This window comes from Lissotriton helveticus, chromosome 1_1, assembly GCF_964261635.1.
Source record: "Lissotriton helveticus chromosome 1_1, aLisHel1.1, whole genome shotgun sequence".
Lineage (NCBI taxonomy): Eukaryota > Metazoa > Chordata > Amphibia > Caudata > Salamandridae > Lissotriton > Lissotriton helveticus.
The window spans coordinates 1107196056-1107208124 of NC_136057.1; the positions used below are offsets into that span (position 1 = coordinate 1107196056).

At 42.1% G+C, this 12069-nt stretch overlaps 1 protein-coding gene across 3 annotated transcripts in view; it reads left to right on the top strand.

The window, feature by feature from the left end:
* The first annotated feature begins 3480 nt into the window (after positions 1 to 3480).
* Positions 3481 to 12069, top strand: part of LOC144821473 (uncharacterized) — a 616628-nt gene continuing 608039 nt past the window's right edge. For 2 of the 3 annotated variants that reach the window (XM_078678562.1, XM_078678582.1), the window contains exons 1-2: positions 3481 to 3620; positions 4199 to 4257. In XM_078678562.1, the coding sequence (XP_078534688.1) occupies positions 3592 to 3620; positions 4199 to 4257 (88 nt within the window). In that variant the 5' untranslated portion in view covers positions 3481 to 3591. Of the gene's footprint in view, positions 3621 to 3706; positions 3749 to 4198; positions 4258 to 12069 lie in introns of those variants that run through there. The other variant, XM_078678572.1, reaches the window with a different exon arrangement.

Genomic DNA, 12069 nt, shown 5'->3' on the forward strand with positions numbered 1-12069 from the left:
GTAGTTGCATGATTCCAACATATTTGATGCCAAACATGACCAGGTTCAGAGCAGCCATTATATAGTTGGACATCTATCTCCACTTGCCAGTGTCCACTACGTACCTTATAATGGCTGTCCCATACTTACAAAGCCCACAGAATGGATTCCGAGGGTTTGTAGGAGTACCTCTGCTTGTGCAGGGGTACCCACATATGTAATGCCACGCACCTTGCCCTGAAGGGTCTACCTTAGGGGTGACTTATAGGTTAAAAGTGCAGTGACCGGGATGTAAGGGAAACCTTATATCCAAAGTGAAGGGCGCAAGCACCATTTCACACACACTGCAATGGCAGCTCTGCAGACACAGTTTGCATGGCCTTCCATGGGTGGCATAATACATGCTGCAGGCCATAGAAGACCCATGGCGTACCATTGTCCTGGGTACTTCAGTACCATATACTAGGGGCTTATAATGGTACACCAGTATGCCAAATGTGGGGTGCACAAAGTACTAAGCAGAATTTTGAGGAGAGGGCACTGCCACTGTGGTGTTGGTTAACAGGATCCCAGTGAACTACGGTCAAAACACACTAACACCAGGCAAAAAGTGGGGGCATCTATGCCAGAACGATCCAACATTCCTACAGTCACTTCAGCCAGCTTTGAGCCAGGAGAGGTAGGGGAATTCCATGCAATTCAAAGACACTGTCCAGAAACTACTCCCACCTTGCAGAACCAGGCACCAGTGTATAAAAGAAGGACCTCAGACACCACCACTTCAGTACAATTCCGGACCTGTGGATAGTCTGCCAGGAAGAAGGACTGCTGTGCTGCTACAATGATTGCCAATCTACTGGACTGCTACTCTGAAGGAGCTGTTGCCTTGCTGACCTGATACCTTCTGCCCTCTTGCTTGGGGAAGTAGAACTGGACCTGCAGCCCCCAGAGGCGTAACAAAACTTGAAGGGGAACCCCCCCATGCAAAGTACATGGAGCCCCTCCCCCCCACACTCCAGACCCAGTCAGAGCTCTCAGGACAAGGGGGCACCGCCTGTGCACAGGGTCAGAGGGGGCCTCCTGGAGCTCAGGACCCCACACACACACACACCCCCCGCGGGCTATTGTTACACCATTGACAGCCTCCATCTTGAACCCAGGACCCCAGAGTGACGCAAAGGGCTTGTCTGCTGGCCCTCAAGGACATAATAGGCTCCCCCACAGCTTCTGGACCCATCTTCAGCAAGTTCCTTTCCCTGGGCTCTCAAAGTCTTAAATTCAAGCTTTTGGACTCCACGCAAACAAGCCAGCTCGCGCAGAAGTTCAGCAAGAACCACCAAAAGTTCATCTCTTCATTCAGCAATCACCTGTGTGGACCACCAACACAAGACTCTAGCCCACCCATCCGCAATGCCCACCTGCTCCTCGCACCATGCTGACCTCTAGTAGCGACGCGCTCATGGCACACTTCTTCCAAGCGAATGGGACTCTTGGCACAAAACAGGAGAAAGTAAACCTTCAGGGGGACTAATCTGGACTGTAGCCATCACACTCCATCACAGTTGGCGTTACCATTTGACTTTGGCCCGGTTCAGTGCACCCAGATAGCCATGTTTGTAACTTTATGCTTTTATACACTATATTGCAGTCTATACTTTAAAAATTCATAACACCAGTTCTACTAATTGGATTTTTGTCGTTTTGGTCTTGCTTTATTTATGACATTTTGCTTTGTTTTCCTAACCTGGTGTGGGATCTTTTTGTATGATGTTTACACTGATTTACTGTCTGAAGTGTTGCACAAATAATTTACGCATTGCCTCTAAGTTAAGTCTTATGGTTCTGTGCCAAGCTACCAGGGGGTGCCCACAGGTTAATTTGGGGGTTACTTGTGCCTTACCCTGACTAGGATTGTGGTTGCTGCTCAACCAGGGTCTCACCCCAGTCAATCAATAACCCAACTTTTAACAGGAAGCCATAAGAAAGGTACTAAAGAACAATTCTTAATGATATGGAGTCTCCAGCAATATATAAGAATAATAGGTATGCTATAGAAAAATATACCTCTTCAAGACAATGTTATAGCAATGAAAATATGCAGACATGGAAGAAGAATGTTTTTATGCACGTTAGGTTTCTGTATCTTCCTTTTAAAAGCTTCGATGGCTCTTCGACTTCAAAGGGGTAAACTTTTAGTATGTGCAGGATGTGTAACCTGCCATTCGAGTCCATTGAACAGGTTTTATGTTTATGATCATCGTTGTTAAAGCTTCGAAGAAAGTACCACAAACTCCGTTTTAAAGCTGACGGTATCAGAACTAATTCAGAGGCACTATTATTCTGCTTTGAAGGAAATATACCAAAAATGGAGAGACACGTGATAAAACGTATAAAACAGGCTCTCAAGTTGTGGGAAAAAAACTTTTAGACTGCAGATAGTGGCAGGGATTAATGCACTAGTTTTCAGTTTTTTAATTGACGTCTGTCTTCTAAACCATTGTGATAAATTAACTTTTAGGAGGGGTTGATGTTATCCGTGCAGTATATTGTATGTGGTTTTAATTAAACAAACATTAAAGTCCTTCATCCATACTGAGCTGTGACAGTGATGTGGACAGGCCTCTCTAGTTGTCTCGTGACAATCCCATCCAGTGCCCTGGGTACTTGCCCACCTTTCATGTTTCCGAAGTCCATGCGTGAGCAGTGCGTCACATTCCGGTTTATTCAATGCATTATGGTACTTATAGTCCTGTCTATAACACTCCACATGTGGGACTACAAATTTCTGACAGCGAAGAAAAAAACGTGACTAGATGGTTTATTTGCCCCAGGCATGGGCAGCATGAGAACGGCAAACTAAAACACAGCCTGTGACAACGTCTCCAGTCAAGCAGATAAAGGGTCAAAGGAAACTAAGAACTTATTAGGCCAGTCGCCTAGCCGATGTAATCAAATGATGACTTTGTATAAAAATAAAGATATGTACAATTGTTCTGGTTATAAAAATTGCTGCTTTGAAATAGGTTACCAATAGACTTACTATGGCGAAGAATACAGCGCTTCAGCCCCGGTTTTTCATGTGCAAATCACTGTTTTCAGGTGTGGTAGCTCCAATCGATCTAATGAACTGAAATAACAGTTCATTAACAGGGTGTAAAGCGCTGATAAACAAAAGTCCAGGAATGGAGTTCTGCTTTTTTGGAGACATTTGGAAACGTTAAATAAAGAAACTCTGATATTTCATGAAAAACAGCGAAATAAATGCAAGTTACCTGCTTGCAGGCCAGTCTCTGCTTCTTGCTTGGAGAACAAAGGCCCGCAACCAATCGCAGAGTCTGTGGTGGCAGGAAGCGGAGAGAAGACACACCTGCAATCAGAGTGGTGTGAATGGCGCCCCCAGCCGAAGGGAAGGAACCATTTTGTAAAGCGCCTAGAGAGCTATCAGTTTGGCGGTAAATTGGAAGGACTGTCGTAAACTTAGTTCTAGCCAGAAGTACATTTTCATGGCAGCTTACCTTTCTTTTGCTGAAAGGTTTTCAAGTGATTGGGAGAAAGGAAACATCTCCCGCTCCGCAGACACAAACCACGTCATTCCTCGTTTTCTGACGGAGCATGGCATCGTGTCCTCTCACTGTGTACAGGTACTTACTTCCTGTGATAAAAAAATTAAACTGTATTTAAGGGAGGGAGGGAGACATGAGATGCAAACGCATGAATATTTCTTTTTCTACACGAAGAGGATGGGAGACATAGTTGCGAGACGACAAATGTAACGTTACGTGTTTGAGTTTTCCAGCACAGGAATACACGTTATATTGTATGACTCCGTTTCAGTGTTGGCTCTTTGTCTTTCTCCTTTTAGTTCTAAGATTAGCCACAATTCCGAGATCATGACTATGGCTCTATGTGTGGTTCACATTATTCTCATAACTGGAGTATTCAACTGGCCCCGTATTTTGAGGAATCGACAAATTTGATCTAGTTTTCGGCCACCCGCGGGGTGCATACTGGTGCTTGTAGTTTGCTACCTTCCATTAGCTGTCCGATTCCACAAGTCAATTCTTTGTGTGCTTAGTGTTGTTGACTGAAGAAATAAAATGCTATGTGGTTCGTTGACATTCTTTTGAACGTTTTACCTCATGTACGTTTTTTAAATGTTCTCAGCGGAGTTGTAGTCACCTTATCGTTTTTTATAATCATATTTTTGTTTCTTTCTCAGATACCTTCCGCTGGCTTTATTGATGTGGTTCTCTTTTGGCGATCGATTGGTTTGCAATGGTAAATCCCTTCATTTTTTTACGTAGCTCTACTTTTTGATGATGTTCTATTGTAAGTCCTCCATGTTCTAAATGTTTAAAATTGAGAATTGTAGTTTGTTTGTTTCTGCCGAGCTAACTATGCTGATTTGTAAAGGAAAGTGCAGAGCCAAAAAGAGGGTGCAACTGCATACAAGTATCTAGCCCATACTGATATATCTACTAAGTGACCCAATATTATGGATGACATCATTAACTAAGAGCATCCATGCTTCTAAAGTTAACATTGTAGCTACAAGTCCAAACAATCAGTGGCAAAGCCAACAGGCCTCGCCTCTGTGAGACCTATTGGTTTAGTTTATTGTAGCTGTGTTGCACAGCACTGTGGTTGTTCAGTTTGTTTAAAGTTGTATTTTAAATTGCTATGAAATAGCCATTATTATTTTGTTATGTAATAATGCGTCTGGGATGGTATGAGCTTTGAATTAAAATATAAAATGGAAGGGAGGTAAGAACACAAACAACGGCTGTCTAACAAAAACATCAAGATATAGTGAATAACGCTCTTTTTTTATGGGGGTTTGGGGTGCTTAATACAGAGGATGGGTAGTGGTAGGTAATACCTAAGGTGGATAATGGGCAGTGTGAAAGTAAGCACATTTTCTTATCTCAAAGGAGACGGAATGGACAGAGTGTGTGTATAACAGGCAAGCAGGTCCTCAAATTTGATAATGTGTGCTTACGCTAAGTAAGAATGAATGATATTTCTTTTTTAAACGTACTGCAAAAGTGTGTCTTTAAAGCTTGTTTTTTGGCATAGTAACGTTGAAAATAAAACTTAGATGGTGGGAGAGGTGCAATCGCAAATATTGTTTAAAGGTGACCAACTTAAAACATTAAAAACAACATTGCTCAAAGTGGGATATGGGTAAAATAAGTGAAGGATAACATTTTCCTGTGTGCCTTGCATACATACCATGTTTTTGCAGTCGCAACCATTGTTTAAAGCTGTCTAACTAAAGAATTGAAAGGCAGCATCGCTCGAGGGGAATATAACTTAGATTGTGGTTGAGGTGCAGTAAAAAATATTTTTTTACAGCTGTCTAACAAAATAATTGGAAGGCAATTTTCAGGGTGGGGAACGGGATTAACCCTTTTTTTACATGTTCACATTAAATAATTTGTACCACAATGACAAGAAGTTGTGGTGTTGCTAGGACTTGAAAGGGGTTGCTCAGCTTCAAAGGCCACAGCTCTGCACACAACAAAACACAGAGCAATGCAGGTCTCCTTATCTGCAGACCAGTGACCTTTGAAGCTGGGAAAACCCCTAAAAGTCAGTGTCCGCATCAGAAGCACATTTTGTTATCCCAAAGGAAATGGAATGGACAGTGTGTGTATAACGGGAAAGCAGTTCTCAGAATGTGACAAGGTGTGCTTGAGCAGAGAGTAAACAAACACTCATGTGCAAGGTCCCCTTGCAGTCACACATTAAACACAAACTCAGGCAAATTAAGATTGGGAAATGGACACCATACCAATTTTGGTATTCTTTGTATGTTAAAGGTAGTTCCAATTCTTGGCAAGCCCTGTGGTAAGCTAGTGGATCTACCACCATATATTCATAAAACTGACCTGAGGCAACATCAACAGGCTTGAACTCCACCCAGGAGTAAATATTCTCAAACGTGTACGCTGGATGGGCAGCTATTACGAAGGTTATTGCCCTCCACCTCATCAGGGACACCTCAAGCTTTGAGGTGTTGAGTTACTGCTTCCCTGCAATTTGCTGCTATAAACCGGTCCCAGAATGCTTGTTTCCAGTCCAGGGAGGACCTGGCTTAGCAGTTCTAGTGGGACTGTTCCCATGAGGCACAGGGTCAAGACTGATTTGCATATGGCTTGGTTCAAACTGGAATAGCATGGTGAGCAAAAAAACGATGGATTTAGGCCCAGATCTCTGTACTGGGGTGAATGTATGACATTGTTCTGCATTCTGTCCATTAACTGTTGTTTTTGCATTTGTCACCCTGAGTGGGATGGGTATGCCCAGATGTGGGTCCCGTGCTCTCCATGCCACTGGAATCAAGCTATCCTGGCTGAAGAGGGGTGAAACCCCGAAACCAGTCCAAGGATGCTTGTTTCCAGTCCAGGGAGGACCTGGCTTGGCAGTTCGGGTTGGACGGTTCCCATGAGGCACAGGGTCAAGACTGATTTGCATATGGCTGGGGTCAAACTGGAATGGCCTGGTGAACAAAAAAACAATGGGTTTAGGCCCAGATCTCTGTACTGGGGTGAATGTATGACATTGTTCTGCATTCTGTCCATCAACTGTTGTTTTTGCATACTCCTACACCAGGGCCTCCCTTAGCACCTGACTCCAGCCAAATGCGACCTACAGGGGAGCTACGTCCACCTGGCTGGTACCCTACATCATCACCAGGTATATTTACCCATGTATATTTAACTTCTATACTACACTTTTTTTGCTATTCACCATTTGAGAGTGCAAAATTGCACCGAGGTATTGACATACATTTTGCCACCATCTCAACTCAGTGGGTGGAGCCTCCTAAAACAGTATTTGCAAATATAAAGTTACTAAAAGTACGGGGCGCCGTTTTTACATCTAGCTTGTCACAGTCCATCATTTCCTTTAGGCCAATTATCTCCTTTACAAACTCTTTTTGTCTTAGGCTCCGTGGTGTTATGTTCCACTCTCCAAGCTCTTTTTCTTGGACTCTTTCTCAATGAAGTCTCATCTGCACTGTCGTCAGTCTCACTTTCAGTCTCTTCAACAGTTTCATTTATGACAAACTTTATGATATCTTTTTCTTTTTCAGAATCAGTTTTCTCCATTGACAGTTCTTTCACTCTGTTAGGAACATCTCCATAGCTGGTTCCTGGAATCTCATCCTTATCGTGAGTTATTTCCTCTTTTCCAGTGTCAGGATTTTCGTTCCTTCTTTCAGAGCTTTCAGCCTGTTTTTCAGGATTTTCTTGATCACCAGTCTTGTTTACACTTTGTTCAGTGTCCTACGGGTGTCAGTCTTTACCAATTTTCGATCTTCAGATTGATCTTCAGAATTCGGTATTTCAACAGTTTCTTCTTCTCCTGCAGATGCAGAACTTGCTTCTGATACTTCCAGATGTCGACGTTCTTGTCGATCTTCAGTAACTGCATTTCTCTCTGGTTCACCTTCAGAGTCAGAATCAGTTGTACTTTCACCTTCTTCATTTGGATCTTCAGGTTCAGGCACACGGATAGTATGGCTTGCATGTACCCATCATTTTAGTCCAGCACACTTAACTGCAGTGGTGCTAACCAATATGACTTGTCTTGGTCTCTGCCAACGAGGCACCAAACAATTTCTTCTGCAGTGTACTTTTATTCGCACCCAATCTCCAGGAACCAGGTCATGAGCTGGACTTTTCTCTTTCGTGTTTGATTCAGTTCCCACCTGATGGAACACAGAAGTCACCACATCAGATAGGTTTTTGCAGTAATCCAGTATGATGTCATCATTAATAGTCAGCAACTTATCAGCTGGTACAAATGCCTGTCTCATCACCCTGCCCATTAAACTCTCATGTGGACTCAATCCAGTTTTTCTGTCAGGGGTGCTTCTTAAGGTCATCAAAACAAGTGGGAAGGCATCTGGCCACTTTAGTCCTGTTGCCAAGCACATTTTTGCAATCCTGTTTTTAATTGTTCCGTTTACTTGCTCAACTACTCCTGAAGCCTCAGTTCTGTAAGTACAATGCAGTTTCTGACGAATGTCCAGTGCTTCACATACCATTTGCATGAGTTCATTCTGGAAATGTGGGCCACGATCAGTTTCGATCGTCACTGGAAAACCGAACCTAAAGATAATCTCATGTAAAAGGAATTTTGCAACAGTTAGCCCATCATTTCGTCTCGTGGGGAAGGCCTCTACCCATCGGGGGAACAAACAGATGATCACTAAAACATATCTGAGTCGGTTACAAGGTGGAAGCTCTATAAAATCTAACTGCATTAGTTTGAATGGACCTCCCTCCCGTCCTATGGTTCCGACTCACAATTGTTCTTCTGTTTGGATTGAACTGCTGGCACAAAAGACACCTTTGACATAAGCTCTCCGCAATCATCCTGAACTTTGGATTGTACCACGTTTGTCTGAATAAGTGAAGCATGGCATCTCTTCCAATATGAGCTTGACCATGATACATTCGGGCCATGTTTGAAATCATACTGTCGGGCATTACTGGTCTTTCATCTTTGTAAACCCAGATTTCATCTTCCTCTATTTGTCTGCATCCTGCTTTTAACCAGACATTTTTCTCTTCCTCATCAGCTTCTTCCTCCATTTGCTTCACTTCCTGCCATGTCTCAACTACTGATGTTAGCATTAAAGGACTTGAAACATGTTCTTTTTCTCTGTCCCGATTGATGGATGCCAAATTTTTTGCGCAGTATTTTGCAATTGAGTCTACATACCTGTTACCTCGGGTGATGTAGTCATCCCCCTTCTTATGAGCCGCACACTTCACAACAGCGATTTTGTCAGGCAACTGAATTGCATCTATCAACATTCTCACAAGTTCTGCATTCCGTGTTGGTTATCCTGCAGAAGTCATATAACCTCTTGGGGGCTGTCCGTAATCATGGACAACTCCAAAACCATACTGACTGTCGGTCACTATGGTAACCTTGATCTCTTTTCCTAGTTCACATGCTCGAATCAAAGCAATCAATTCTGCTATTTGAGCAGAACGAATTCCTTTCAGACAAGATGCTTCCAGTACGTCTGCCACTGTACAAACTGCATATACTGCACTCAAAACACCCTCATCTGTTCTCAGACATGAATCATCTACGAACATCACATAGTCTGATTCAGGCAATGGCTCATCTCTGATGTCTGGTCTTGGTTTGGTACAGTATTCAAGAACATCCAAGCATTTGTGATCTACTTCATTTTTCACCTCAACTTCCATGGTATCGGGCAATAATGTGGAAGGGTTTACATTTACGCATCTAGAGATTGTCACATTTTCTGCTCCCAAAATTGTCTTCTCGTATTTTGTCATCCTATTGTTGGTCAAGTACTGTGTTTTTGTCCTAGTGAGGAGAATCTCCACAGAATGAGGTACATACACCATCACAGGAAATCCCATCACTATTCCTTCACTTTGTTCTATACTGACGCTTGTAGCTGCTACTGCTTTTAGACAACCTGGCAATGCTTTTGCAACTGGATCTAAAACAGCTGAGAAATAAGCAATCGGCTTTCTCAGTTTTCCATGTCTCTGAATCAGTACTGACAATGCACATCCTTCTCGTTCACTGCAGTACAGTTCGAACTATTTTTCATAATCAGGCATCCCTAAATCTGGAGCCTCACATAAGCTCGTTTTTAGCTGTTCAAATGCTTCCATTTTTGTTTTGGTCAACACTATAGGGTCTCTGATATCTGCTCTGGTTAGTCTCTGTAATGGTTTTGCTATCAGTGAAAATCCGCTAATCCACTGTCTACAGTAACCCACCATTCCCAGAAACATCCTCACTTGTCTTTGAGTTTTTGGTGGCTGCATCCTTTGTATCATTTTAATTCTTTCTGCAGTGACTTGTCTGATTCCTTTGGCAATCTTATGACCTAAGTATTGTACTTTTTTCTGACAAAATTGTAATTTTGATGGAGACACTTTATGTCCTTCTTCTGCCAAATGATTCAACAATGCAACGGTATCTGTCACCCATGCATCTTTTGTTTTTGATGCCACTAGGAGATCATCAATGTATTGAACCAATACAGACTCTCCAGGCATGTTCAAACTCTCTAATGATTTCTTTAGCAATTAGTTAAAGATAGATGGACTTTCAGTATACCCTTGAGGAATTCGGCACCATGCCAAAATACAATTTCCGAATTTGAACGCAAAAATTGGCTGGCTTTCTGGGTGTAATGGAACTGTAAAGAACGCATTACATAGATCGATCACAGTGTACCATTCTGCATCATGGGGAATTTGATATAAAATCACAGCTGGATTTGGTACAATCGGACAACATGGGACAACTATTTTATTAACCTTTCTCAAATCCTGTACAATTTTAAATGATCCATTTGGCTTTTTCAATCCCATTATCGGTGAATTACAAGGGCTACTTTCTATTTCTCTCAGCATACCTTGCTCAATCATTTTGTTTATCACTGGAGTTATTCCTTCAATTATTTCTGTGGTCATTTTGTACTGGGGAATGTTCGGGTAATTCGCACCTTCTTTTATAGAGACTTTTACAGGATCTACATCTTTCATCAACCCAATATCTTCTCCTGTGAAATCCCACACTTTCTCTTTCACTGCCTTTTTCAGTTCATCAGGCGTCTTTTCTCAATCAAACACAGGAAACAACTTATTTTGTTCTGCCTCAATCATAAGCATGGTCATTTTATACAGGCTACCTTCATCTCGGGTTTGCAGTTCTATGCCATCTGGTGAACAGTATATAACACAGTTCATCTTACAAAAAATGTCACGTCCTAATAAATTTACGGGGCTACTATCACACACCAGAAATCGATGCATGTCTTTAAAATTTCCAATTTCTACTTCAACCGGTTGTGTTAAGGAGGTTTTGATCTGTCTATTCGCTCTGCCTACAACTTGGTGTGGTCCCATGAGAGAGGAAGATTTTGGACTTCCACTGACCTAACAGTAGAACGGGTAGCACCAGTGTCCAGTAGGAAAGTTATTTCTACATCATTCACCTTTCCGTTCACAAATGGACCAGACTGATCTACCTCAAGAGTGGCTCCAAGCACACACTCTTCTCCCTCTTAGGCACCGTCAGAAAATTTCATCCGACTCACTCCCACCTTCCTCTTGTAACCAATATTGGGGACTCACATTCACTCTAGGCAATCTGTTTACCTGTTCGCCTCCGCTGAATCCTGTCTCTGCACTGTATCTCTGTTGGTTTACACAGTGTGGAAGAGGCGGTTGTGGCACCTGTCTTTGCTGAGTAACTACAAATCGATCTACCTGTCGATACCATTCTACTGGTTTTTCTCTCAATTTCGGGAAATCATTTGTAAATGATAATATATCCTGTCTACTCCAAGGAACATGTACATATCCTCCTCCTGGTATTTCTCTCATAAAAAATTAACTTGCGACTGTTTCCTTTTCTCTGACTGGGAACGCTAATGTGGATTTATCACTAGCCTCCCCTTTCTTCTTTGCCATTTTTACTCTCCACTTATTCACATCTCCCCATCTCTGTAACAGCACAATTAATTCTTTTATTTGGGTTAACCTTCCTGCAGTATTCATATTTTCAATGTCCTTTTCTGAAAAATCTACTCTGTAGGATTTCTGCAATGCTTTATTCTTTGCGGATTCTACTTCAAATTCGTTTGCTAATCCTTCTAATTGATCATGTACAGACTGCGCTTTCCATGTAATACTTTTGCACATGAACATAAGTTCATCATCTTGGTACGTTTTTAATCTGTCTGTTCCAATAATTAATTCTTCCATATCGACTTTTAATCTCGCTACATCCAGTATTTTGGGTTCATGCTCTTTTAATTTCAAAGTTTTAATCCAATCACTTAATTCCTTCTCTGATGATCCTACAGGAGTTTGCGTTAAACCTATTTTCTCTATGCTCTTTTCAGGTGTAGCAGAGTCAGATTCTGCTCCGGTTGCATACTTATAGGGTAAACTCTGATTAAAAGTTAAGTCAGGCGGATTTACATTATTCGCTCGTCTGATTTCTGACAAATCTGGATAAATATTTTCTTTTACCTTTAGCAAACTCTGTTGTAAAGGGATTGTCAAACTT